Genomic DNA, 27,965 nt, shown 5'->3' with positions numbered 1-27,965 from the left:
ACTGAGCGTCTTTTCCACGCACTTCACCCCTGCAGGTGTCACATGGATCCACAGAGGGTGCCCCATCGGGGCCACAGGCCATGCCTGCTACCTGTAAGCTCAGGCTGGGACCACGAGTGCTGGCTCCGCCTGCCCACAGCAGGGCAGCACCAGGGAGCGGCTGGCGTGGGCAGCCCAGGGATGCAGGCACCGGAGTGAGCAAGGCCCAGAGCTGATTCCCTCAGCTCCACCCCTCTGGCTCTGGGGACACCGACTTCTGGCCCCCAGGCCCCAAGCAGCCCATGTGGCCACCCCAGCGCCGGGAGGAAGCACACACACACAGACACACAAACACACAGACACACAAACACACACACACACAAACAGACAGATATACAAACACACACATACACACACACACAAACAGACAGATATACAAACACACACATACACACACATACACACAAACACAGACAGACACACAAACACACACATACACACAAACACACACAGAGAGACACACAAACACACACATACACACACATACAAACAGACAGACACTCAAACACACACATACACACAAACACACAGACACACAAACACAAGGCAGCCTTAGGGCAGGCCCCGCATTTACTGCTTCTGACTCAACAGGGCTGGGCTTTCTGGGACGTGGGCCCGGCTCCCGGGCCAGGCAGGGCGCTCCGGCTGAAGCTCGGGCCGGGGCGGGAGCCGCTCTCCAAGGAGAGACTTCGGTCGGATGCGTCCCGGCCGGTGTCATCCCGGGTCGAGCGCCCCCCGGGCCGCCTGGCCGGGGCTGAGTGGGTCTCGGGGCGGCCGGTCCCCCGTGAGCAGGACGGGGGGGCAGGCCTGGGGCGGGATGCAGTGGGCGTCGTGCTCCAGCAGGCCGGCGGGGCACCGGCAGCCGGGCACGCAGGGCCGCACGCAGGCGGCGGAGAGCTCCGCCAGGGGGACGTGCTGGTTGAAGCAGGTGCGGGGGCAGGGCGGGCCGCACTCGTCGAACACGAAGCCGCGGTCCAGGGGGCAGCCCACCCCTGCGGGCAGAGGGGAAGGCGGGGCTCCGTCACCCCCTCACCCGGGCAGCCCTCCCGCACCTCCCCCTCCTCCCGGTCTGGCCCCTGTACCCCCCTCCCCAGCACCCCACCCCATGGGGCGCTGCTGGCTCACCGCAGAGCGTCGGGCCCCGCCAGGCCGGCGTGGCCCCCGCCTGGCGACAGCGGCTGGCATAGGCCTCCAGGGCATCGCAGAGGCAGGCGTCGGCCGCGGAGCCGGGCCCGCAGGCGCACAGGTCGTAGACGCAGGCGGCGAAGAAGGGCTCGGGCGGCACCACGGCGTGGCAGCGGCCGAACGGGGCGGACTTCAGCACCGCGCACCGGGCGTTGGCCTCCCGCCGGGCCCGGTAGCCTGCCGCCCGGCACGGGTGCCCCTCCCGGCCCTTGGCGCAGGGCCGCCCGGGCCCCGGCCCCTCGGGGACCTGGGTGGGGAAAGCGGCCCTGGCGTGACAGCATCCTGGGCAGCTGGCCTCGGCCTGCCGTTCTCCAAAGCACTTTCCGCCCGATATTTTGTTTTAGCTTCGAAAACCTCCTCATTAGAACAGCAAAGGAAGCAGCGTGAGTGACTTTTCTTTGGTCCCCATCGTGGGGACGAACCCAGGCCCAGAGCAGGCAAGTAACTTGTTCAAGGTCACACAGCCCATGAGTAGCAAAGCTGGGCTTCTTGGGGAGTCAGATGATGCGGCCTTCCTGCCTCCTCCAGCTCCACGACAGGCAGGTAGCTCCCAAGCCGGCCTCACAGTCCCAAAGCCTGCTCCCATCTCCACACCAGAGGGCTGCTCTGAGACTCATGCTCACCTGTGCCGCCTCCAGCCCGGCCCCCGCCCCCCTCCCCCTGCCCCAGGCTCCTGGGCCCCTCACCTGCCAGCTGTTCCCAAAGGCAGCCTCCGTGGGCAGGAGCAGCCCCTCGGGGCCCTGCAGATCGTCCTGGGCAAAGCCATTGAAGTTCCCGCAGAGCCCACAGGTCTGGCCCCGGTAGGAGCCGGGCACGCTCACCTCCACCTGGGACCGCCCGTCCCACAGCACCTGCGCGGAGAGGCTGGGACTGTGGAGGGGGGAAAACAAGCCCGAGATCCACCCTGGCGCCCACACTGCGTCAGCACGCCCCCTGCTGTGGGAGGGAGGCTCTGCATGGGGGAGACGCCCCGGCCCTGGTCCCTCAGGCACAGACTGCGGGACTGACAGCCAGCACAGCTCCGGGAAGGGACCTGCGGCGTCAGCATCCCTGATCTGGGCCCCAGGTGAAATGCAGCCTCTTCCAGAGACACACTACCTCCCGGGTGCGGCGCAATTCCCGTTTGTATCGCAAGCGCAGACTAGCCCTAGTCTAGGAGTTTACAAATGGTGCTTCTTGCTGGATGCGGGGGAGTGCCCTGCTCTTTGGCACGGGAGTTGGAAGGAATCCTCAAACACTGAGGTCCTAGGAGTCCTTCCCCGGTTTTACCGATGAGGAAACCGGCCCAGAGAGGACGGGGCAGGCCGGGGCCCGGTGTGCTGATGGCTGAGCCCAGGTTAGAAACCAGAACTCCTGTCATTGCACCCAGAGGTCTCTGACCCCGATCCCTCTTCTCCCCTCAGCATCCAGCAGGACTCTCACCTCAGTAAGGCCCAGAAACTAGTTGGTAACCCCCACGCCCTCCAGACACAGAAGCCTGAGCGGCCCCGGGCCCTGCCATCCCCCAAACCCTCCCCCCTCCCGGGGCGCGGCCCCCAAACCCTCCCGGGGCGCGGCCGCACCTGCAGCCCCGGCTTGGTGTGCAGGATCACCGTGCCTCCCCGCAGCTCAGCGTACAGCAGCGGCTCCTGCAGGAAGGGCAGGGCCACGGGGCGCCCGTCCACCTGCAGGAGGAGGAGGAGGAGGAGGAGGGCGGGAGGAGGCCGTTGGGACGGAGGAGTGGACGGCGCGGGGGGGACCGCCCTCCCCGGCCCTCCCTCAGCGGCCTCACCGTGACCGCGCCGCCCGGCAGCAGCCGCACGGCCACCTCTCCTCCCAGCAGCACCGCCACCTCCTGGGTCCAGGCCACGCCGCTGCGGCCCCGGTCACTGTTGGTCACGTGCACACTGGGTGCGAGAGGCCGGGTGCAGGGTCAGCGGGGGCGGGTGTGGGGGGCGGGGGGCGGGCGGAGGGGGCTGCGCACCTGAAGTCGCCCCCGCGGCAGTGCCGGGCCAGCACGTAGCGGCAGCCGCCCTGGAAGTGCAGCAGGCGGCCGTCGAAGGTGCGGTAGTGCGGGTCTCCGAAGGCCATGCAGGAAGCCGGCCGCGGCAGGCAGCGGGGGCAGCAGCTGCCGGGGTTCAGGGCGGGAGCCTCGTCCTGGCCTCCGCCCGGGACAGTCAGACACCGGGCCCGGCGGAGCCCCGCGCGGAGCCCCTGAGGACCCGAGCGGGCTCCAGGCGCCGCCTCGTGGTCGCTCCAGGAACTGCAGGACCCCGCGCCGCGCCTCCTCCGGGGCCCCCTGCCCGCAGCTCCAGTGCCATGGCCCAGCCAGGTGCCTCCTCCCCTGCCCGTTGCACCGGGATGGCGGTGACACATGCACACTCACCCCACCACGTGCACACTCACCCCACCACGTGCACACTCACCCCATCACATGCACACTCACCCCCCCTCACCTCGCCCCCCCCCCCCCAGACCGGCACTCACGGGGCCGCAGGAGAGCCGCGGGCAGCGCTGACTCTGGCAGCGCACGGTGCCGGCCACGCAGGAGCAGCTGGTGCAGGGGTCCACGGCCCAGCTGTCCCCGGAGGCCACCTGGCGGCCCTGGTGCTCACATGGCTGGGCGGGACCTGAGGGATCTTGGGGATGGGGTGGGGTCAGGGGTCAGCTGCCCCTCCGTCACACCGGGTCTCGGCGCTGCTCCCTCCAGCACCCTGGCCCGCACCTTGGCATCGTTCACAGCACCTGCCGGCGTCTTGAGTCTTCACCCAGCCAAGTGGGCAGGAGAGGGCCTGGCACTCCTCACGGCGGCACTCCACCCGGCCCCGCTGAGGACAGAGGCCAGTGCTCTAGGGACTCTCGGGGGACCCTGAGGTCCCTGGTCACACTTCTGGGGCCATCTGGCTCCGTTCTGCGGCAGCGGCCCCTTCTCCCCGGAGCTGCTCCAGAACAACCACTTCCTGTTCAAGAGGGGCCTGACGGACGTCCAGCCCTCAGCTCCGTGCCCTGCACAGGGCTGCCTCTGCCCCCTCTCACCCACAGGGGCGCCCTTCCCTAATTACCTCAAAGACACCCTCCTCCCCCACCCCGATATGCATGGCCCAGCGTCCTGAGGCCCCCCTCTTCTGTAAGGCCCTGCGCCCCCACTCCTCAGCCCCAGCTCACATGGCAGGTACAAGTGATGCAGGCGTTGCTGGAGTCCCGCCAGCTCTCTCCATCCGCCACTCTCCGGCCCTCGGCCTCCACCACACATTCTGATGAGAAAGGAGGCTGGAGGAGCACCGTCCTTCCGGCTGCCTCCTTCCTCCCTGGAGCTCACCCCCAAGGCCCGCAGCAGGGGGTGCCCACCGCCCACTTAGCACCCTGCAGGTGTTGGTTTCTTCAGCCACATGCAGGGTGGGGAGGGGAGTGTCAAGGAGAAGGCCCTGCACGGGGCTTGAGGCGTGGATAGGGTTCTGGAAGCCTGAAGAGCCACAGGCCGCAGCCCTCCTCGGGCTCCGGATACCCTCGCAGGGGCCTGTGGTACTGAGCCCACTGGCAGGCCTCAGGCCAGCCCTGAGAATCCAGGCTTCAGTCTCCGCCTCCCGCTGCCTCACGGGTCTCTCCTCCACCCCCATGACAAGCCCTCCGTTTCTACCAAAGACCGAGCCAGCATTTACCCCGGCACTCGGGGCAGCAGCCCCCGGCGGGGCTGTGGCGCTCGGAGGGGGGACAGCTGAGCTCAGGACAGGCCTGGTGGACGCAGAGCCAGGTCAGGTCCTGGGAAAGGGCATGAGAAGGCCACGGGTAGAGAACGGCAGGGAGGGAGCAGGCTCCGTGGGATGTGACGTTCGGGAAGCGAAGGCGAACACCGGTGAGTGGGAATCCCCGAGCTTCTGCGGGAGATTCGGCCACAGCCCACGGGGGAGGCTCTGGAGCCCGGGAATCCCCAGGGCCGGAGGGCTCACCTGGCACCGGCAGGTGTAGCAGGGGTCCAGCGGGGCCAGCTCCCACCCCAGCAGGCCCTCCGTGCAGTTGCTCAGGGCCTCTGTGTAGACAAGAACGCAGAGTGAGGGTTACAATGGGGGTGGGAGCAAGGGATGTCAGCCCGGATGATCGCACTGACCCATCTGTCCTCAGACCCTTATCCCCAGCACCTGGACTCCAGGAAAAATACATCCTTTCCTGCTGGCTCAGCAGAGAAAAGTTGGGACTTTTCGAGAGGAACTTTGCTAGGCTATGGGGGGAGGGGGCTAGGGGGAGAGAAGGTGGGCAGCTGGAAACAGACCAAGTGTGGCTTCTTTAGCCCGAGGTCCCTCAGGGCCACACGCCATGCTGCCTGCTCCCCGTCCCGCTCCCTTCACACTGCCCGTCTGGCTAAAACAGCATGAGAAAGCACAGAGAGCCAGGTACCCCCGGTTCCAACCCTCAGAGCCTGTGCCACTGCAGGCAGGTCAATCAACCTCTCGGGACCTCAGTTTCTTCATCTGTAAAAGGGGAATAATATTGATACCTACTTCACTGGTAACGGTGAAAACTGAACGAGATACTGCTAATTAAAATCGCCAAGCATTGCATGGCATGCAGTGGGTGCTTAATAAGTGTTACGTCCTTTTTCTCTTTCCTGAGGCACAAGGGCTGACAAGAATGGCTCTCCCCATCTCTGTAGCTGGGCCACTCACTGGCCCTCCTGCCCTGACGTCACTGCCCTCAAAAGCCAGCAGCTGGCACAACTGCCCGCCCCCCACAGCACCAACCGCTGGGAAAAATGAGTCAAGGGGTCCCTGCCAGCTTCCCCGGTTCCCCTTGGGGTGGTGCAAGCCTCCCCGCCAGGGCAAGGGCTTCTAGCACAGTCCTCTGGACTCGGGAAAGGTGTGGGGCTGGGACTGGGGCAGAGCGCTGGCTGGCACTTCAGTGTCCGTCAGGGGGTGGCAGCCCGCCCTCTCTTATCTGCCCTCTATCGGTGACTCACTGGCACAGGTGGGGCAGCAGTGCTGAGGCCCCGGGGGCAGGAGCTGGCTGGCGGGGCAGCCCACCAGGCTGGGGCACTGCCGTCGGTGACAGCGGAGCCCGGGAGGCCCCTCAGGCTGTAGCTGCAACAGGAACGTGTGAGCAAAGGCTGGGCCCCAGACCAGGGAGCAGAGCCTCCTCTTCCCCGGAAGCCCAGACCCCTCCATGTGCCTGAAGCACCTCCTCAGCAGCCCCCAGGACTGGCTCCTCACCCCTCATCCCCAGCCATGATTTCCCTTTCCCTTTCCAGTCACTGGGCCTGCACCTTCTGTGACCTTTGACCCTCTTTCCAACCCCACTGCCTCATCTCTGCACCTACGATGTCACTGCCTGCTCCCCATGAATGGAGAGTCTCAGTGGCCCCAACCACTTCCCAGGTGTCTCCTCGCCCATCCTATTCACACCCGCTCTGCACTCACCCACTCTACACTCCTGCCAGGAGGGCCTGTCCCTGCCTCCCCACACCCAGCACCGGTGCCATGGTGCCTCAGCTAACCACAAACTTCTGGGCCCTGCTGGCTCTTCACCCCAAGCCCTGCCTCGCCTCCTGGCCACTGGGACACTCTCCTGTCTCTGATCCTCGCAGTGCCTGCTGCCTGCAGTGCCCAGGCTGCCCCCATGGTGCCCCGCCCCTCAGCATGGCCCTCACCCACCTCACAGACGCACACTTCACAGGGGTCTGCCCCAGGCTGGAAGCTGTCCCCTGGCTCGTACTCCCGGCCCGCATGCTCACAGTCTTGGGGGTGGGGTAAGAGCAGAACAGGCCCAGGGAGCCTTCAGCTGGCAGCAATGCCAGGAGTGGTGGGGTCCTCTGTCCCCCAGGGGCCCCAGCCCCCAGGATTTGGGTGTGTACAAAAATGGAAGCCACTTCCGGAAAGGCTGGTCTCTGCCGCCCCACCCAGTGCCAAGGCAGGGAGACGCTGACCAGGCACTGCCTCCCTGCCACCCACCCCACCCGGGCTCCCAGTACCAGAGCATCGAGGGCAGCAGTCCCCGGGCCCCTGGCGGGGACGGGCACAGGAGCTGACGCACTGGACTGGGGCGCAGGTGACCACGCCCTCGTGGCACAGGCAGGAGGAGCAGGGGCTGTCCGGAGGCTCCCAGCTGCTGCCTTCAGGGTGCTCCTCCCCGTGGGCCCGGCAGCCTGTCCCGGGGGCAGGGGTGTCTCTGAGTCTGGGTTCTGTATGCCCCCGACCGTTCACCGTGGGTGGTCAGCAGGGCCTGGGGTCTGCAGGGGGGAGGTGGGGAGGGGGCCTGGCAGAACTGCTGTCTGCGGTGGAGGGAAGATGCTGGGCCGGGCTCAGGACTCCTGGGCTCTCAGCCCTGGCACGTCTGCTTGCTGAACCGAAGGCCAGGCAGCAGGCACTGCCTGTTGTAGCCCAGCATCAGCACCAGCACCGGGCATGCAGCAGGCATCTAATACATGCATGCAGCATGAATGAAAGCCTCCATCGCTAACCATGTTACCAAGGTAACTCAGCCGCTCCAAGCCTTAGACTGCAGAGCTGCTCATTGGGATTTCCTCCGTGCTGCCCGCCCCCAGGGAGATGCTGCTATGGCTCTGGAATCTATGCCGGGCAGAGGGCAGGCCAGAAAGGCTCCTGTTCAGACAGCCTAGAAGCAAAGGTGGTCTCTGCCACCCACCAGTTACATTACCGCTCTGCACCTCTGCTCTCCCATCTGTGAAACAGGAGTAATGAGCGTAGGGCCTCCCTGCTAAGATCTCTGTGGATTAAAGTGCTGAGCTCCTGGTGTCGGCTCAGTAACTGTGATCATGATGGTTAGGAAGGGGCAGCTTTGAGGGGGCTCTGATAGGCCTCTGGAGGGGGAGATGGTCTGGGCAGGCCAGGGCAGGGGAGAGGGACAGGGGTGAAGACTCAAGGGCTGAGGCCTGGATGGGCAGGGAGGTGGGAAGCCAGGAGGGGACCTTGAGGGAAGGAGGTGGGGCAGATGGAGGCACCCTGGGCCCACGGGCGGGCACACCTCTGCAGCGAGGGCAGCAGCTCCCTGACTCTGTGACCTGGAGCGGGCAGGCCAGGGGCGGGCACCGCAGCCGCACACAGCGGACGTGGCCGGCCTGCAGGAGATGCGGGTCAGGGACTTCTCCCGGGCTGGGTGCCCTGAGGCAGTGTGCCCCCTCGGTCCCCCTCTTCCCCCGGCCCCCCCCCATCATACCTGACAGCGACACCGCTCGCAGCTGCCTGTGGGCCCCTCAAACTCCTCCCCTTCCTGGCGCCCCTGGCCCTGAGAGAAGCACCCTGTGGGCGACATGCTTCCTGGTGTGACGCTGTGCCTCCTCGCCCGGTCCTGCCTCCTGCCCGGAGGAGGGCAGGGAGCAGGGCAGGGAGGGGCCTGGGCCTGGGGGTGGGGGGCAGCTCACCGTGGCACACGGGGCAGGAGCAGGGGCCTGGAGAGGGGTGAGGGCAGAGAGCTGGCGGGCATGGCTTCTTCTGGCAGCGCATGGAACCTTCCTGGGGGGAGAGATCGATCACACTGCCACTTCCTGTCCCCACGTCATCACACCCTCAACCCCGGCTACACTCTGCCCCAATATGGGCCCCTACGAGCCTGCCAGGCCCAACCCCTGGCGTGGCCCGGAGGCCTGACCCCAGGCTGTCCCCTTGTCTCAGCAGCGGTGCCCGGCAGACGGGGTGGGAGAAACAACCGGGCCAGACGGGAGGGTCAGCGGCGACGGTTCCCGGTCCCCGGGGCCAGCTCACCTGGCAGGTGCAGAGGGAGCAGGTGGGGTCCAGCGGGTCCGGAAGGGTCTCCCCCAGGGCAGCAGTGACCCCGTGATAGAGGCATCCTGGCAGAGCGGGGAAGGCAGGGGCAGAGCTGCTGCCAGCAGAACCGTCTCCTGCCTCACACTCACACTCACATGCTCTCTCTCACACACACACGTACTCTCACACATGTACACACACATACACTCACACAATACACTTACACACATACTCATATACTCTCACACACTCACATACATGCTTACACACATACACTCACACTCATACTTCCACACACACACACACACTCTCTCACATAGACACACACACACACACACACACACACGTGCACACACAGCCGGCCTAGGGACCTCTCACAGCTTGGGGGTCTGAGCGGGAGAGGGTGGCTGGGAAGGGGCTGGAAGGGGTGAGCGTTGCGTGTGGGAGGAGGGAGGCAGTGGGCTTGGCGGTGGGTCACAGCGGGAGGCGGTGGGGCCTGGCGGTGGGTCACAGCGGGAGGCGGTGGGGCCTGGCGGTGGGTCACAGCGGGAGGCGGTGGGGCCTGGCGGTGGGCCACAGACGCTGGGAGTGTCCTGTCGTTGTGGGCAGCGCGGGGAAAGGACGGGAGGACGGGCACGCCCAAGAGGAAGGTGAGCGATGGGCGGGCTCCCGAGGCTCCGGGCAGAGGGAGCCGCTGAGCAGTTGAGTCTGGGATGTGCTGTTTTAGGAAGGCAGCGAGGCGGTGTAAGAGCAGGGAGGTGTGGAAGCAGGGACCCGCTGTGCGGTGCGCCCAGCACCAGTGAGCGGGGACAGCAGGCACCGAGGATGCGGACAGGGTGAGGCGTGATGGAAACGCAGGCTGAGGGTCTCGGTGGCTGTCTCGGGGCTCGGGGCTGCGGGAGACCAGGAGGGCGGCGGAAGGGCAGGTGTTGCCCTACCCTGGCAGGAGGGGCAGCAGTGCCCGGAGGGGACGAGCGGGTGGCTGCAGCCCGGAGGTGTGCAGGGTCTGCGGCCGCAGGTCACAGTGCCTTCCAGGCAGGTGCACAGGCTGCAGGGCTCCCGGGGATCTGCAAACTCCTGGCCACTCAGGTAGGACTCCCCGAGGTACTCACAGCCTAGGAGAGGGGACAGGGAGCGGCGGGCTGGGTCGGGAGGGGGTGAGAGGACAGGGTCACCAGCTAGGAGCTTGCCCCTGGCTTGAGTCCGAGGCCTGAGGCATGGCCATGGTGGGGAGGAGGCCTCACCCAGGCCAATGGACGAAGGAGTGGAGAGCTGGGGGAGCGTCGGACTGGCCAAAGGGCAGACTTTCTCCCGTTCGCCTGCAGAAAGATCTCCCTGTCCGATCTATAGGGCAAACCCACACAGAATCTGTGCCTGGGGCTGGATACCCAGCAGGCCACTGCCCGGCCAGACCTTAGAGCTGGGAGATGCTTGAGATGCCTTAGGCAGCTGGACCCAAGGCATCCCCTTCCCAATGCTCTTTCAAGCCCTCTGGTCAAGCAAGGAGGGTCCGGGGGTCCGGGGGTGGGGGCAGCTTGCCCTCAGCACTGGCACGTCCTGACCTTTTTGAAAAAGAAAGCACTTTGGCGATAATGACCTGTCCGTGTGAGCTCAGCTGTAACCAATGTACCACCCTGGTGGGGGCCCAGATAATGAGGCGGGCTGTCCGGGGGGGGGCAGAGAGGAAGTGGGGCAGGGGATATATGGGAAGGATCTGCACCTTCCTCTTAATTTTGCTGTGAACCTAAATTTTTTCTTTAAAATAAAAAGTCCGTCAAAATGAGGAAAAGGGGGTGAGTCTCAGGCTCAAAGCCTTAGAAGGCCAAAGTATCTGAGTTGAATTTAATATTTGATTTTTAATTGCATTCACGTTAATGGCAATGTTCTACTCCTTGCAAATCTAGTTTTCCATTTACAGTAGGATATAAAGGTTCCTTTCTAAATAAATTTCAATTTCAATTTTCAATTTGAAGGAAAATACGAAATAAAGAAAGTTACAGGTGGTGGAGGGTATGTAGAAACAACTGCGGAGATAATAAACAAGAGTAACCGAAGACTGGGGAGCCGGTCTTGTTCAGCTTTCTTTTTTCACAGGAGTTGAGATTAGGCCCAGAGTCACACTTAAAAATGGTTAAGATGGCAAAAACCGGTTTGGAACAGTGGATAGAGCGTTGGCCTGCGGACTGAAAGGTCCCGGGTTCGATTCCAGCCAAGGGCATGTACCTTGGTTGCGGACACATCCCCAGTGGGGGGTGTGCAAGAGGCAGCTGATCGATGTTTCTAACTTTCTATCCCTCTCTCTTCATCTCTTAAAAAATCAATAAAATATATATATTTTAAAAAAATGGTTAAGATGGCCAATTTTAGGTTATGTGGGTTTTTTTTTTTAAACATTGGGGGGGAAATTAGGCTCAGAGAGGTTATGTAACATGTCCAAGGTCACACAGCCCAATAGCATCAGAGGCAGGAGAAAATCCAGGCTTTAGTCCAGGGCTTTTTTTTTCTTATAAGAATGGGGCCCTCTCTAGGGCAGGAAAGATGACTCCGACCCAGCCCTCCCGCCTCCGCCACCCCCATGCCCCCTGCCCTCACCGTCGCAGGCAGGGCAGCAGTCACCCCTGGCAGGGAACGCACACTGGGCGGGGGCGCAGGCCCTGGGCTCGCAGCTGACGCTGCCCTCCAGGCAGAGGCAGACGTGGCACGGGACGGTGGGCAAAGGGAAGCGCTCCCCGCTGGCAAACTCCTTTCCCTCGTACAGGCAGCCTGGGGGCAGGGACAGGCCGGGGCTGGGGGCGGTGGTGGCTGCCCGCCAGGCCCAGCACCTCCCAGCACAGCCTCCCCAAACTCTGAGAGGGGCGGGCCGGGCCAGGAGGAGGGGAGCTCGGGGTGGAGAAAGGCAGACGGAGGAGGAGTGAGAGGGTGGCCCCAGGGGGAGGCTGCGTCCCAGGCTGGAGGAAGCGGGTGGCGGGGCTGCGGGGCCGGGCGTTACCGTCACAGGAGGGGCAGCAGGGCCCCCGGCGGGGGTGGGCGCAGGGGGCGGGCGGGCAGGGCAGCCGCTGGCAGGACACGGCGCCGTCCAGGCAGAGGCAGCGGCGGCAGGGGTCCCCCGGCGGGAAGAAGTGCTCCTGGTGGCCCCCGGGCCCCGGGCAGCTGGAGGAGGAGGCTGAGGCCAGACGGCCTGCATCACGGGGCGCCCAGGGAGAGGCGGCAGCGCACCCCCAGCCCCGGGGGGGGGGGGAGCGCCCCGGGTGCAGCCCTTACCTGGGCACTGCGGGCAGCACTCCCGGGGCAGCAGGACGGGCTCCGCACAGGGCGGCGGCGGGCAGCGGCGAGCCAGGCACTGCACGCTGCCGCTCTGCGCGGACAGAGGGACCCGGCGGCAGGGTGAGTGCTGGAGGCACAGTGACCTCACCCCTCCCCAGCCCACCTGGAGTGCCCCCGCCTCCCCAGCCCCACCCCTGCTCCCCCGACTCCTCTCAGCCAGGGGGCGGGCTCACCAGACAGTGGCACAGGCGGCAGGGGTCCGAGGGGTGGGGGAAGTCTGCTCCGTGGGGGTACTCTTTCCCTCCAAAGGCACAGCCTGGGGGAGGGGCAGCTGTAGGCCTGGGGAGGCCCTACTTGCCCAGGTCATGCCCTCCCCCCCCCCCCCAGCCAAATGCCCACGGAAGGGGCCGAACGCTCCCGGGAGACTCCCTTCCTGCCGCCTCACCATCGCAGTTACTGCGGCAGCAGGGCCCGGGCAGCGGGTGGGCGCAGGGGGGCTGGGGGCAGGCCCGGGGCTGGCAGCGGGCGTGGCCTTCCTGGCACCAGCACTCCTGGCAGGGGTCCCGGGGGTGGGAGAAGCGCTGGCCGTGCACGAACACCTGATTCTCCAGGATGCAGTCTGGGCGGGGAGGGATGGGGCGAAGACTGGAGGTGCAGGAGCAGCAGACAGCTCCTCTCCCCTGGGGCACTTGGGAGCCGTCCCCACAGAGGGAGAGGAGGGGGCTGTGATGCAGGCAAGGGTGTCTCTCTGAGGGCACGCGTGTGTGTACTAGCATGTGTGTTGTGTGTGCGTGCACACACACACGTGTGTGCAGTCCTTGCACCTGCAGGCACCTGTGTGTGCCTTGAGGGTGAGAAGCAGAAGGGCTCCTGAGTGACACATGCTCTAGCACACGCTCCATGGGCCAGGGCAGGGCACACTGCTCTCCGGCAGCCAGGCTCCCTCATGGCACATCCAGACGTGTGCATGAGCGTGGTATGTGACACAGGCATGTGTGCATGATTGTGGTGTGTGACACAGGTATGTGCACATGAACATGGTGTGTGACACAGGCATGTATGTGTGCATGAGCGCAGTGTGTGACACAGACACATGTGCATGAGCGTGGTGTGCGACACAGACAGGTGTGCATGATTGTGGTGTGTGACACAGGCATGTGTGCATGATTGTGGTGTGTGACACAGACACGTGTGCATGAACGTGGTGTGTGACACAGACAGGTGTACATGAGCGTGGTGTGTGACACAGGTATGTGCACATGAGCGTGGGGTGTGACACAGGTATGTGTGCATGAGCGTGGTGTGTGACACACACGTGTGCATGAACGTGGTGTGTGACACAGGCAGGCAGACAGATACACTGAGCGGCGCGGGGCGGGAAGAGGAGACGCAGGCTGGGGAAGAAGGGCGATGTGGGGACATGAAGGAGAAGCAAGTCTGCCTCCCACCCACGCCCTGTGTGCTCCCCGCTTTGCCAGGCGGAACACTGAGAAGCCGCAGCTTCCCAAGGGATCTGCTGTGCTGTTGGCAGGTGTGTGTGTGTGTGTGTGTGTGTGTGTGTGTGTGATGGACACTCAGGCCTGGGTCCCCCGAGCCAGACAGGCACAGCGAGCGCGTACCTGGGCAGCTGGGGCAGCACTGGCCTGGTCCGCTCCGGGGCCTGGCGCATGTGGTGGGTGGACAGTCCACCGAGGAGCACCTCACGGTGCCGTCCTGGGAGGAGGGAGAGGGTGGTGGGGGTCAGCCCCGGGCGGGGCTCAGGGGGCAGCAGCAAGCCGGGGGGTACCTCGCAGCGGCAGGCGTGGCAGGGGCGGTCTGTGTCCGTGAAGTTCTGCCCGTTGGCATACACGTGGCCGTGGTAGGTGCAGCTCTCACAGCTGGGGCAGCAGGCGCCTGGGCGGGCAGAGTGGTCAGAGCCCAGCTGACCACGGCGGGCGGGCAAAGCAGGGGGTGGAAGGCAGATCAGCGCGGGGCACTCACCAGGGGTCTGGGTGGGGTGCTGGCAGGGGGCCGGGGGGCAGAGCACAGCCCCGCACACGGGCACCCCGTCTTGACAGGAGCAGGCTGTGCAGGGCTCACCGTCAGGCTCCCACTGGACGCCATCGGCAAACTCCTCTCCGCCAAGCACGCAGGCTGGAGCAAGGGGGCTGTCACCATGGCAACCTGGACACCTCCACCCAGCCCTCCCCTTCCCAGGCCCCCCTCTTTACGGCCCCCACAGCAGCCTCTGCTTATACGCTGGGCGGGTTGGTGGGCTTAGCAATGCCCCCTCCACCTCCAGCCCCTTTGCAGCTGCCCCCCCCAACCCCTCCCCACACACCTGAGCACAGCTGGGGAACAGAGTCTGACTGGGTGCAAGGGGCGACGGGGCACTCCTGCTCCTCACAAGACACCTCGCCGGCCTGGGAGGGAGGGACCCGGGTGAGGGCCTCAGGAGGAGGCAGACCTGGGGCGGGAGGCAGGGGCTGCCTACCTGGCAGGAGCAGCGCAGGCAGCGGCCGCCCTCCTGGAGCCGGAAGGTGTCCTGGCTCTGGTAGTAGTGTCCCTGGTACTCACAGCCTGGACAGGAGGGTGGGGGCGGGGGACAGGGCTGGAGGCTGACGGGGAAGCCTGACATCTTCCTCCTGACATCTACCTCCCACCCTGATGAGGACACCCACCTTCCGGGGTCCCTGCCAGCCCCCGGCCCCCGGGAGCCAGGGCCCCACCACAGTGCCCGTGGGCCACGAGAAGGTAAGAACTAGTCCCTCTTGGTGGGGAAAGGAGCTTAGTTTTTGTTTTGTTTTGTTTTAATATATTTTATTGATTTTTTACAGAGAGGAAGGGAGAGGGATAGAGAGCTAGAAACATCGATGAGAGAGAAACATCGACCAGCTGCCTCTTGCACACCCCCAACTGGGGATGTGGCCGCAACCAAGGTACATGCCCTTGACCGGAATCGAACCTGGGACCATTCAGTCCGCAGGCCGACGCTCTATCCACTGAGCCAAACCGGTTTTGGCAGGACCTTAGTTTCATAAAGGATTTCCTCTGGACTTGAATTCAAGGGGGCTTCTGTAGCCCACGGCGGCATCCGCACCCACACGCCAAGGACTCTCTCTGGCCAGTGCCCGCCCCTCACCCAGTGCCTGGGGCCCCCCACTCACCGGCACAGACGGGGCAGCACTGCCCGGGGAGCCTGCCTGGGTGTCTGCAGGGCGCGGCTGGGCAGGGCAGAGGCTCGCACTGGACAGTCCCGTTCTGACAACAGGGCCTGGTCAGCATCGGGGAGGCGGGCCCGGGAGCCAGGCCCTCCCTGCGGGGCGGCCACACTCACAGCGCAGCGGCAGCGCGAGCAGGGGTCCCCGGAGCCCACCGGCTCCCCGCTGCGGTACTCCCGCCCGTTCAGGAAGCAGCCTGTGGGGGAGAGGGTGCCTTAGACCCTCCTCAGGGGTCCCCCCCACCGCTGCCCCAAGTCCTGGCCTTCGTGGGAGGTGGAGCCTGGCTGTCAATCAGGTCTGGAGCCCCTCCAGGCTTCACCCCCTGACTCACCATCGCACACGGGGCAGCAGGTGCCCGGGAGGGGCCGGGCGGGGTACGGGCACAGGCTGGAGCATTCTCGCTGGCGGCACTGGATGTGGCCCTCCTGGTGGGGGCAGGGGTGAGGCCATCGGAGCTCAGCCATGTGGTGGAAACAGCACTCGCATCCCAACTACCCACTCACTAGACATCGTGCTGAGTGGAATTGTGTCCCCCACAGACACACATTCACCTACTGAATGTGACCTGATTTGGAAATAGGGCCGTGGTGGAGGTAAAGAGTGGGGCGGCTCCCAATCCAGGGCCTGGTGTCCTTGTACAAAGGGGAAATTTGGATACACACACATACACACACAGTCCAACTTCCAGCTTCCAGAATCACAAGACAACACAATTCTGTTGGTTAAGCCACTCCATTTGTGGTTCTTTGTAATGACAGCTCTAGGAAACTAATATCGATGTGTAACCTATCTTGCTATTTAAGTCCTCTGTGACTCAGTTTTTTCATCTGAAAAAAAAGAGAGACACTTTGGCTGGTTTCTTAATGGTTAGAGCATCTTCCCTCAGACTGAAGGGCTCCGGGTTTGACTCCTGGTCAAGGGCATGTACCTTGATTGCAGATCCATACTCGGGGTACGTGTGGGAGGTGACCAATTAATGTCTCTCTCTCTCTCTCTCTCTCTCTCTCTCTCTCTCTCTCTCTCTCTCACATTGATGTTTCTCTCTCCCCCCCCCTTCCCTCCACTCTTTCTAAAATATAATCAATTGAAAAAATATCCTTGGGTGAGAATATAAAATAAAAAGAGAGAGATAACAATATTCCCCTCCTCATTGCCCTGTAATGGGCATGAGGTGAGGTGTTGGTGTGGCATCAACCTCTGGAAGCTGGCAGTTACAAAACAGCAGCTTCTGCTACTCCCCCTGGACCATCCCTGGAGTTCACGCCCACATAGACCATCCCTGAAGTCCATGCTCACATAGGCCATCCCTGGAGTTCACACCCACATAGACCATCCCTGGAGTCCATGCTCACATGGGCCATCCCTGGAGTCCATGCTCACATAGACCATCCCTGGAGTTCACACCCACATAGACCATCCCTGGAGTCCATGCTCACATAGGCCATCCCTGGAGTTCACACCTACATAGACCATTCCTGGAGTCCATGCCCACATAGGCCATTCCTGGAGTCCATGCCCACATAGGCCATCCCTGGAGTTCACACCCACATAGACCATTCCTGGAGTCCATGCCCACATAGGCCATCCCTGGAGTTCACACCCACATAGACCATCTCTGGAGTTCACGCCCACATAGGCCATCCCTGGAGTTCACGCTCACATAGGCCATCCCTGGAGTCCATCCTCACATAGATCATCCCTGGAGTTCACACCCACATAGACCATCCCTGGAGTCCATGCCCACATAGGCCATTCCTGGAGTCCATGCCCACATAGGCCATCCCTGGAGTCCATGCCCACATAGACCATCCCTGGAGTCCACGCCCACATAGACTATCCTTAGAGTTCACGCCCACATAGACCATCCCTGGAGTCCACGCCCACATAGACTATCCTTAGAGTTCACGCCCACATAGACCATCCCTGGAGTTCATGCCCACATAGACTATCCTTAGAGTTCACACCCACATAGACCATCCTTGGAGTCCATGCTCACATAGGCCATCCCTGGAGTCCATGCCCACACCTGGACTCACTGCCTCTAGCACCATTAGTGTCTGGGCAGCTAGTGACCCTTCTCACAGGTGTGTGCGGGGCCAGAACAGGGAGGGGAAGCACTTGGTCGTAGAGGGGTCCATGGCCTTCACAATGGATCCCTTAGTCCTCGGCAGGCTGTTGCTCTGTGGCTGGCTGCAGGCCCCATGAAACAGACTTCCTCAGCAGGCACCTGCCTGAAGGTCTCCGGTCCCCACCTTCCTCCCCCAGGTTCTGCCCAGATCTTCCCTACATCTGGTGTCTTATCTGGTTGGGCTGCTGGAAGTCCAAGGTCAAGGTACCAGCAGTTGGCGAGAACCTGCTTTCTGGTTCATAGATGGCTGTTTTCCTGTCCTCACCTTGCAGCAGGGGGTGCGGAAGCCCTAAGGGTGTGATCTCTTTCCCTTAGGATCTAAGCACCTCCCAGAGGCCCCGCCTCCTAATACCATCACCTCAGAGGTTAGGATTTCAGCATATAATGGGGGGTGAGGGGAGGGTGTCTCAGTCATTCAGTCCATACCCCCTGGAGAGTCTTTCCCCATTTCTCCTGCTTAAATCTACTCACCCTTTAAGACCCAGTGAACACCACCCCTCCATGAGGATTTTCTAGAGCTGTGCTGTCCCATGGAAACATAACACATGTCACACATGTCACTTTAAACTCTCTAGTTGTCACATTTCAAAAAAAAAAAAATAGAAACAGGTCGAACTAAATTTTAATGTTCCACTCAACTCTAATATATCCCAAATGTTGTTTCAACATGTAATCAGCACAGCGTATAACGAGATAGCTTACATTCCTTCCTCTCTGTCTACATCTTTAAACTGGTGTGTATTCTGAATGAAAGCCCATCTCAGATCTGACAGCCACATTTCAAGGGCTCCGTGGCCCCATGCAGTTGTGGCAACTGATGAGACCTCGAAGTTCCAGACATCTCAAATCTATCTGCGTCTCTCCCTCCCTGGCTTGTACCACCTGCCACATCCTGCCCTGCCAGCTCCTGAGTTCAGTTCACAAACCCATGCTGTACACTGCTCTGCTCAGAGCCGGGCATGCAGACGGGCACTCTCCACCCCTGGCCCCACACAGTGCCTTTGGGATGTGCGCAGTGGAATGAAGGAATGAATATGCTGGGCCTCGGGGAGCGGAGGGGTGGGGAAACCCGGGAGCAGTCGGGCTTACCAGGCACTGGCAGATCCGGCAGGGGTCCCCAGGTACAGTCCATTCTTGGCCATGCTCCCGGCGAGAGCCACCTTCTGTGCAGCCCGGGGCTGTGGGAAGATGGGCAGAGAGGAGGCCCAATGGGAGCCAGCCTGGACTCCAGTTTCAGTCTGCCACCACCCTCTTCTGAGCCCTCTTGGTGGCTGCCAGCGTCCCAACTGGGTAAGGCCACGCTCCTAGCCTGCCTTCCATGCTTTCCAAGACCCAGCGGGGCCACACACACTCCCCCCCCCGCCCCCCACCTCTCCGTGGAAGGTTTGTCTGCACCTTCCCACCTAACATCCACCACATTCACTCTTGAGTGTCTGTCCCAAGCCTCTGCTCTAGCTGTCCTCTCCTCCTGGGATGACCCCTGCTTATTCCACCCTTCACCTAGCCAACTGGTCTTTCTCCTTCAGGTTCACTCAGGACGCCTGCCCTCCTGTGCCCACGCTGGGCCAGGTCTTCTCCCTCTGAGTTTCCATGGTACCTGAGCCTGCTTCCTCATCTGCTTTGGAGACAGTATTGGTGTGTGACTCAGTGTCACCCTCTAGTGGTCAGCCTCAAGGGCCCATCCGGTCTTAGGTGCACACAGTAGATAATAGTCGATATTATTAAGGTAGTATATAATTACCCACTCCTCACAGATGGGGAACTGAGGCACAGAGCAGCTCACTCAGAGGCCACAACCACCACGTGGCAAGGACAGAATCTGAGCTCAGGACCCGCTCCAGAGGGGGCGTGGCCAGGCATCACTCTCCCACTGACCGGACCACCAGGTCCGAGCCAGCAGGGTGGGCTCTGAGTGGAGAAATGATGTGACAGCCCTGCCTGGAGCCGCCCAGGGAGGAGCCAGGGCTCACCTTGGCAGGCCGGGCAGCAGTGGCCAGGCCTCAGGACTGGCTCAGGGCAGGGGCTGGCCAGGCACTTCATGGGCACACACTGAACCAGGCTCCTCTGTAATGCACCAACAGCTGTCAAGCCTCTGGATCTGGCTCCCAGAGGGAGCATGGCAGGCAGGTGTGGGCACCCTTGGGAGGTGGGCATAGGTCAGGCAGAGAGTGAAGGGCCCCGGAATACATGTGAGGCTGAGCACAGGGGGCCTCCTGGAGGAGCAGGGGGCCTCCCCGGAGGAGCAGGGGCCTCCCCGGAGGAGCAGGGCCTGGGCAGAGGGTGCAGGGACTCACCAGGCAGGAGCACTGGAGACAAGGGTTGGAGCTAGACAGGAAGCTGGCTCCCTCCTCGTAAAGCTGCCCCTCGTACTCACAGCCTGGGGGAGGGGGGTGCCAGGATGACAGGCTGGTCAGGTGAGAGCGTGGTGGGTGGGAAGGCATGACCCCAAATAGGTACCGGACCCTCGGGGGCTGAGGGGTGGAGGGGCAGGCAGGGTGGGGAGGTCACCTGGCCGGCAGACGGGGCAGCACTCTCCTGGTGGGGTGTAGCTCTCCAGGCAGTTGAGCTCTGGGCACGAGGGCCCCTGGCACCGCACGGTCCCTGCCTGCGGGGCAGACACTGAGCCCTCCCTCCCTCTCCACCGCAGGTTACTGGGAGTTACTCCGCCGGCCTGGCAGGCCTAGCGGGCTCCGGGCCTCGATGCCTGGGTGGCAGCAGCAGCCCATCAGGCCCCAGGTTGGGCGTGGCGCTGCCAAGCCTGGGGGTTACCAGCAGAGCAGCAGGGACCTGGGTGATGGGTGGGGCCGGGCTCTGATTCCTTACCTGGCAGGAGCAGGTGACACAGGGCTCAGGTTGCCATGTCTCCCCAGCCCTGGTACCGCCAGGGCAGCCTACAAAACCAAGGCAGACCCCCAAGTAAGAGACCCAGAGACTGGCAGAAGCAACCCATGATAAGGGAGTACCATTCAGGAGGTGGATGGCAGAGATGTTGGTATTTACTACCACTGTCCAGGAGATGGCAGTAAAGTGTCTGGCTCTAACATAGTAGATTTTCAGTATTTACAGCGGATGAAAGTGTTGAGGAAGGGGTGCCTTTTAAAAAATGCATGTTTGTTTGTTTGTCAGAGAGAGAGAGAAGGAAGGAGACAGAGAGGGAGAGACATTGATCAGTTGTATGCACTACAACTGGGAATCAAACCCAAAATCTAGCATGTGCCTTGACACGGAAATCGAACTAGCGACCTTTTGGTGCATGGGACCACGCTCAACCAACTAAGCCACACTGGCCAGGGCAGCGTGCCTTTTAAAAACATATGTAGCCGAAACTGGTTTGGCTCAGTGGATAGAGCGTCGGTCTGTGGACTGAAAGGTCCCAAGTTCGATTCCGGTCAAGGACATGTACGTTGGTTGCGGGCACATCCCTAGTAGGGGGTGTGCAAGAGGTAGCTAATAGATTATTCTCTCTCATCGATGTTTCTAACTCTCTATCCCTCTCTCTTCCTCTCTGTAAAAAATCAATAAAATATATTTTTAAAATAACATAATATATATATATATACACACACATATTATTGATTTCAGAGAGGAATGGAGAGGGAGAGAGAGAAACACCAATGATGAGAGAGGATCATTGATTTGCTACCTCTTGCACGCCCCCTGCTGGGGATTGAGCCCACAACCCGGGCACATGCCCTTGACTGGAATCAAACCTGCGACCCTTCAGTCTGCAGGCTAATGCTCTATCCACTGAGCCAAACCAGCTAGGGTGCCTTTTTAAAACAATTTCCACCAAAGACATAAATGGTCTAGCAGTGGCTGAGGTGCCACTTCTCCAGGCTGTGTTTTATCTGAGATCCATCAACTCCAGCGTCACTCCTCATCTCCCACCAAGACTCCGAGCCCATCTCCCCTTTCCCACTGCCAGCTGAGAATCTTCCAGGCAGAGTAGAGGATGCTCCATTAAATTTGAAATCCAGATTGTGGATTAAAAAAGAGGAGGGGGTTCGATGCAAGTAACCTCACGGGGCGATCTGATCAGGAATTCCTAATGGGCAGGTCACGGTTGGTAGTAGTGCCCAAGCCTATAACTTCTTAGTAAAAAACTTATATATATATATATATATATATATATATATTGGGGGGGTGTATCTTTGCTTTTATTGTGCAAGTAGGTTAACACATCTTTGAAATAAGCCAAAACCACCCTCAAGTGAGCACATAATCTTAACGATTTTGTAATCCAATCCCCGCCTTGCTTTCTCCAGCCTTCCTTATCTTCCCTCCTTAACTTCAAAAGCAATGAAGAAGCTGCAAGTCTGTTACGCTCCAGAACATCTGAGATCTTGCTCCTCGGCTTATGTCATCAGTTTGGCTCAAATAAACTCTTATAAAAACTATTTATGTGTTTGTATGTTTCTTGTGTTGACAAGATAAACAACTCCTACTTGTTTAGTGTAAGTGTGTTCCACATTGCATACTTGCACTCAGAAAGCATGGCTTGCTTATCTGAACTGCACATCTAACCGGGCAGCCTGCCTTTTTATTTGCTAAATCCGACAACCCGGTCTCCCCGATCATGAGCTGGCAATAAGCCCCCACAGCACTGCTTCCGCTTCCTCCCGGCTCTCTTCACCTCGCTGGCACCGCTGCCTCCTTTTCCACTGGCCCATGGGATCCAACCGCCACCAGCTCCTGCCCCTTCTTTAGAAATGCCCCTCCTTCTGCAGCCACAGCCACCCCTGACGCCGCTCGAATAGTCCCCTAACTGGTCCCTCTGCACCCAGCACAATTCCGGAGGAATTCTCCTAAAACACCTCTTTGAACATGCCACACTCTGGCTCTTCAGCTCTCCGCGGCTCCCTATTGGCCACAGAAGGAAGTTCAAACTGCATGGCTTACAGCAGTCCGTTCCACTGGCCTTCCCAAACTGATTTCCTGCATCCTCCCTGCCCTCCACCCCCCGATCTTTGTCCAGAGGGCCCTGCAGCACTGTCTCTTTCTGGCGACATCCACCTTGCCCTTGAAGATCTAGCTCAGACACCCCACTGGCACCTGGTCTGGGTAGGATTCCCCCGCCAATTACTGCCTTTCTGCACCTCCTTAATCTGTTCATTGGAGGGAGGGAAAGTGGGGAGGGGGGGAGAGAGAGAGAGAGGGAGAGAGAGTGTTGTTGTTTCACTTATTTATGTATTCATTTGATTCTTATATGTGCACTGACTGGGGATCAAACCCACAACATTGGCATATGGGGACCTCACTGGTGATCCATGAGGTCCAAAAGGTTGGCGACCACTGCTCTTACCAACTGAACTACCCAGCCAGGGTTCTCATTGGACTTTGTATCTTCTCAGTGAGACCAGAAGCTCCCCGAGGGCACTCTTAGACCCAGGCCGCAGTCAGCGTTTTGCTGACTTGCTTCAGCTCTGAACTCCTCCAGCCCCTGCCAGCTTGAGTGGGCAGGCACCCTCTGGGCATGTAGCAGGTGATGGCAGACCCTGGCCCCGGGGCCCCAGAATAAGAATGGAAGTGGGGCTGGGCTGGCAGAGGCTGACCTGGCTCACAGTGTGGGCAGCACGCTCCTGGCTCCGGACAGGGTCCCCTTGGACATGGCTTCTGGCTGCAGGTGACGGCTCCTTCCTGTGGGGAGGCAGACGGTGGTGCACAGGCGTCAGAAGCCAGGAGGGTAAGGCCTCCAGAACCGAAAGCCCCCTCCCCCCCCCTCCCCAGGCTGGGGCTGCCAGAGGAGCCAGAGGCTGAGTCTGCTCAAGGGTCATGGGCGACTCCTGGTCCAAGGGCAGAAAAGAGACATCCTACCCCCAGCCCCCTCATTCCTGATCCCAGAAATCGTCTCTCCCAGGTGCCGCCAAATTCCCAGAGTGGAGGAAGGGGACAAGGCCTTCCGCAATGACAGAGTGAGGGACAGCCAGAGAAGGTGGCTCTGGGGGCGGGTGAGGGAGAACGGGTGGGTAGGTGACAAGGGCAGATGGACGACCGGGGCAGTGAGAGTCCACAGGAGAGGGTGATGCTGGAAGCCAGGCAACATCGTTCCCTTTGCCCTCCATGCTCCTGTTTGCCACGTGCATGGGGGCTGAGCCCCAGAAAGCCAAACTACTCAGAATCAGCTGAGGGCCACCAGGGGCAAGGCTTGGGGCAGGAACAGGGAGGCAGACAGGTAACGGGGGCAGGCAGGGGCCTTCAGGGGGGCCCTGGAACTCACCAGGCAGTGGCAGGTGGTGCAGGCATCGGGGGAGAAGGTCTCCCCATGGCCATAGGCCTGACCATTGTGGCTGCAGCCTGGGTAGGAGAGAGTGCTGTCCCTCAGGCCCCGGGCCCACCTCGAGGCCCCGCGGTGGTGCAGCAGGCAGATGGGGTGGCACTCACCGTGGCACTGGGGCAGGCCAGGCTTGGGGTCACAGAGCGCGGCCCCGCCATGGCAGACGCAGGCCGTGCAGGCGTCAGGCTCCCAGCGGGCCCCCTCCGGCCAGGCCCGCCCCAGCGCCCAGCACTGGGGGGGAGCGGGGCGGCATTCGCAGGACTCCAGCTGCCTCACCCTCTCCTGCAGGTCCTGGTTCTGGAGCAAAGATTTGGGGGGGTTGGAGGTGCTGGCTCAGCTTCCCCCACAGATTTGTGGGTTGAGGCAGCGTGAGAAGGAGACGTGACAGTTTCCACATAGACACAGGTCGGTCAGCATCCAGCTCAAACCGTCACATTCTCACGACCAAGGTGGGAGTGGGGGTCTGGATAGGACCCCACGGGAGCATGGGGCCCCCAGGCTTCTCCTTTGGACAGAGGACAGCCTACCCCCCCCTCAACAATTAAAGTCCTTTATTCATTCAAAAACCCTTCCTGATGACGCCGTATGGGTGCTCTCTCATGTTTGCAAGTACATGGAGGAATATGAAAGGCTGGGTTGACAAAACAGACACCCCGGAGGGTCTTCGTTTTCATGAAAGAAATGATATTAAGAACGGTTCACATAAGAATCTCTCCATGTGCATTTAAAACAAAACTATTTTAGGGTTCCTTGGTGCGGCCGCCCCCAAGCCCAGCTCTCCTCTCCTCTCCTCCCCCTGCACAGGCTGCCCCACCCCACGCACAGAGCCCAGGCCCGCCTCCCCGGTACCTGCGCTCTGAGCTGTGCCACCTCAGCCTCCAGCCTTTCCAGCGACTCCTGCAGAGGGCGCCACTGCTCCTGGGCGGCCCCGGCGGGGTCTGAGGAGCGGGCTGGGGCCTGCTGCTGGTAGTCACGGATGTCAGCAAGCCCCAGGGACTCCCCGGGGACAGCGCCACCTGAAGGCAGAGAACCCAGGGTGGGCCTGTGGGTGAGGGGCTAGCGAGGTCCTGGGTTCTGTCTTCCCGATGATGTGCCCTCCCCTGTCCACCTGCCACCCTCATCTGTGGAAGGAGACAGGGTCCGTGAGGCTGTCCGAGTGAAAATGTGGAGGGGAGGAGGGGGCGGGAGGAAGATGGAGAGGGAGGATGGGGAGGGAGCCCTGCGGGGACGAAGGTGACCCAGACCAGCTCTCCCCAGGGACCAGCCCCAGGGATGCTGGGCCTCTGGGGGCACAGGGAGCACCTTGACCAGAGCCTCCCTGCACGTCAGGGTCATTCATTCCTCCTCACGTGGGCCGGGGACGTGGCCAGGGGAGCCCGGAGCTGAATGCCATGCCGGGAGGCCCAGAAGCTGGCACAGGCTGGGGTGCAGGAGGGGGAGACAGACTTGTGAGAGGCGGCTGCTTGAAGGTGCCCAGGCTCTGGTGCGAGCGAACCCTGCCTGTGTCTTCACCTGTCAGAAAGGAGACTGTGCCGAAACCGGTTTGGCTCAGTGGTAGAGCATCGGTCTGCGGACTGAGGGGTCCTGGGATCGATTCCAGTCAGGGGCGTGTACCTTGGTTGCAGGCACATCCCCGGTAGGGGGTGTGCAGGAGGCAGCTGGTCGATGTTTCTCTCTCATCGACGTTTCTGGCTCTCTATCTCTCTCCCTTTCTCTCTGTAAAAAATAAATAAAATATATATTAAAAGAAAGGAGACTCTGTGTGTGTGTGTGTGTGTGTGTGCGCTATAACTCCGCTCTCTGTTCCCACCTCGAAGACTGGCCACATGGGGCAGGCTGGGTTGCAGAGGGTGAGACCAGGCTGCATTCCCTGAAGGGTTTTGGGGAGCTCCTGGCAGGGCCCCCACCAGCTTGCAAGGCGCGGGGCCAAACGGAGACAGCTGTCCCCGGTTCCAGGTGACATGATGTTGAGGGAAAGGGGGACCTCTGAGTTCAGACCTAGGCTTGGACCCCCCTCCTGGGGCAGGAAAAGAAAAGCCGTGGCCGGGGGCAAGCTAACGCCACAGGCATCCTCAGACTGCCCGGTGGGCAGGGCACAGAGGGGCTGGAGGGCGGGGAGGGTCTTTCCCACAGAACAGCTCTTTCGTGGCTAGACGGGCTTCTCTCACGGACACTAGTGAGGCAGGGGACCAATGTCACCCCCTCTCCCCTCCTCCCCACTGCCATCCCCAACGGGGGCTGGAGATTCCGGTCCAAACCCCAAGTTGTCCGCTTTCTTCCACACCTGCGTGGCCTGGGCTCCTGGCGTGGTTAATGCCATCCCATCGACGCAGAAATCTGGGGCTCAGCTCCCCGCTGCTGCCCCTCCCCACACCCCATGGTCTCTGGTCCCACCCAGGCATCCCCAGCCCACTCCCCTCTCCTCTGCTCTCCTCTGTCTCTGCCAAGAAGACGGAAGACAGAGTCCTCCCTCCTCCAGCCGCTGCTCCCCTGCCCTGGCACAGCCTTTCTGAACCACACGCCCGGGGTTCCCAGCAGCAGGTCCCAATGTGCCCACCACCACCGTTTCAGCCGCCCTGCTCCCCTTCACACCCGGGGTGCTGACAGCTCAGCACGTGTGGGCACCCAAACCTCTGTGCGTGCTGCCCCCCCCCTGCGCAGGGTCACCGGAGTGGCCCTCTGCCCCGGCTCCCGTACCGGCTGCCTTCCTGACCAGCCGTGAAGGACGGCCAAGGACCAAGGACGGGGTCTCAGCATCTTCCACCCTCCCCCCCAGCTTGACTCCCATCCCGCCTGATCCTCCTCCGGACCTGCTTAAGCAGGAACAGTCAGAGGGTCAGGGAGCGGCTGGCGGTCCCCTGTGACCCCCAGGGGAGACAGGGCAGGGCCGGGCCTGGAGAGACCCACAGAAAGGGCGCCTGAGGACTGCAAAGCCCGGCTGCTCCCCACGGAGCCGTCCTCAGCTCCCCTCCCTGATCCCGCTTTTCCCGCCCGTCCCACTGGGGGAGGGCCAGGCTCAGTGATTCAGTCAGCTCCCACAGCGGCCTCTCTTTCCCTCTTTCTCAAGACAAGTAATTAACTTCAGACTCCCAGATTCCAGGGCCTCTCCCCCAGGCGGCCTGCAGGAACTCCTCCCGAGGCCCCAGCAGGAAGCCCCCTCCCTCCCCTGACCCCACACCCCGGCCTCCCAGCTCCCCCACCGCGGGCCCCTCCAGCCCAGGCAGGGCCGGGGAGAGGCAGCTGCAGCCCCAGCTCCTTCCCTTCGACCAGTCTGAGCCAGGACGGGTCCTGCCTGGCGGACCCCAAGCCCATGCCTCCCCAACTTACCTCTGCCCACCCCCTGGGCCCGCGCCAGGCTCAGGAGCTGAAGGAGGAGCAGCCGCGGGGCGGCCCCCAGCCCAGCCATGCTCGCTCTGTCTGGCTGCTGGCTGTGGTCTCGGCTCAGCAGGCACTGGGGGAGGCGGGGTGGGGACGCGCCAGGCCGCCTCCCACCCAGGCTTTGTTCAGGGAGGGCTTCTGGAGTCTGTCAGCCTGCAGGCTGGGCCTACCCCCCGCTGGGCACCTCGACCCCGGGTCCCATTCCGGGCCTGACCCAGTCCTGCTCCCAGCTGTAGCAGCCCCAGACCCACAGGGAGTGGAGAGGGACTGGGAGCGACTTCTTCCTGTGATGCCAGAGGAGACCCTGAAAGTAGACACAAATGCGTCCCTCTGGGGCCTGAGACAGCTGGCCTCCCTGCCCCCTTCCCATCCAGCTTTTTTTTTTTTTTCTTTTAAAAAAATATATTTTATTGATTTTTTACAGAGAGGAAGAGAAAGGGAGAGAGAGTTAGAAACATCGATGAGAGAGAATCATCGATCAGCTGCCTCCTGCACACCCCCTACTGGGGATGTGCCTGCAACCAAGGTACATGCCCTTGACCAGTATCGAACCCGGGACCTTTCAGTCTCCAAGCCGACGCTCTATCCACTGAGCCAAACCGGTTTCGGCCCCAGTCCAGCTTTTATCCTTTCTCGCCTGTGTACTGGAAAAGTGGACTGAGCTGGGTTCAAATCCCAGTTCGGCCAATTTCATATGCCCTTAGGCCAATGGTCAGCAAACTCATTAGTCAACGGAGCCAAATATCAACAGTACAACGATTGAAATTTCTTTTGAGAGCTGAAAACTGACTTCTGTGCATGGGCCA

At 61.7% G+C, this 27,965-nt stretch overlaps 1 protein-coding gene across 3 annotated transcripts; it reads right to left on the bottom strand.

Moving 5' to 3' along the window:
• Positions 1-569: 569 nt before the first annotated feature.
• KCP (kielin cysteine rich BMP regulator) lies at positions 570-27,443 on the bottom strand. 3 transcript variants are annotated; one of them, XM_084897596.1, is made up of 42 exons: positions 27,109-27,443; positions 24,631-24,797; positions 23,889-24,078; positions 23,725-23,801; positions 23,060-23,144; positions 20,331-20,398; positions 20,016-20,112; positions 19,802-19,884; positions 19,478-19,571; positions 18,597-18,685; positions 15,711-15,804; positions 15,496-15,575; positions 15,326-15,419; positions 14,653-14,738; positions 14,500-14,581; positions 14,160-14,312; positions 13,966-14,072; positions 13,799-13,892; positions 12,625-12,798; positions 12,413-12,495; positions 12,177-12,270; positions 11,905-12,078; positions 11,508-11,678; positions 9,854-10,030; positions 8,913-8,998; positions 8,573-8,663; positions 8,368-8,450; positions 8,176-8,269; positions 7,163-7,336; positions 6,846-6,928; positions 6,155-6,275; positions 5,151-5,230; positions 4,863-4,962; positions 4,369-4,457; positions 3,929-4,031; positions 3,691-3,842; positions 3,188-3,360; positions 2,996-3,110; positions 2,787-2,888; positions 1,911-2,075; positions 1,165-1,471; positions 570-1,031 (listed from the first exon to the last, which is right to left on the bottom strand). In XM_084897596.1, exons 1-42 carry the CDS (start codon positions 27,185-27,187, stop codon positions 754-756), a joined length of 5,088 nt encoding a protein of 1,695 aa, XP_084753722.1. In that variant the 5' UTR covers positions 27,188-27,443; the 3' UTR covers positions 570-753. The 3 variants fall into 3 exon arrangements, with proteins under 3 accessions (XP_084753722.1, XP_084753723.1, XP_084753724.1); XM_084897597.1 differs by lacking the exon at positions 11,905-12,078; XM_084897598.1 differs by lacking the exons at positions 570-1,031; positions 1,165-1,471; positions 1,911-2,075; ... (4 more) ...; positions 3,929-4,031; positions 4,369-4,457 and having other exon boundaries at positions 4,849-5,078.
• Between the last annotated feature and the right edge of the window lie 522 nt (positions 27,444-27,965).

The sequence above is a fragment of the Pipistrellus hanaki genome (genome assembly GCF_964339955.1).
Source record: "Pipistrellus hanaki genome assembly, chromosome: 10".
Lineage (NCBI taxonomy): Eukaryota > Metazoa > Chordata > Mammalia > Chiroptera > Vespertilionidae > Pipistrellus > Pipistrellus hanaki.
Note: the sequence above shows the minus strand (reverse complement) of the source record. Positions and strands in the feature narration are given on the sequence as shown.

What these genes read in the sequence shown, in the direction of transcription:
- KCP (XM_084897596.1), bottom strand. Translation starts at nt 27,187, where the DNA reads ATGGCTGGGCTGGGGGCCGCCCCGCGGCTGCTCCTCCTTCAGCTCCTG. An exon ending in GGCCCAGGGGGTGGGCAGAG is followed by an intron (nt 24,798 to 27,108) that starts GTAAGTTGGGGA and finishes CTCTGCCTTCAG; the next exon opens with GTGGCGCTGTCCCCGGGGAG. An exon ending in CCTTTGGGAACAGCTGGCAG is followed by an intron (nt 1,472 to 1,910) that starts GTGAGGGGCCCA and finishes TTCCCCACCCAG; the next exon opens with GTCCCCGAGGGGCCGGGGCC.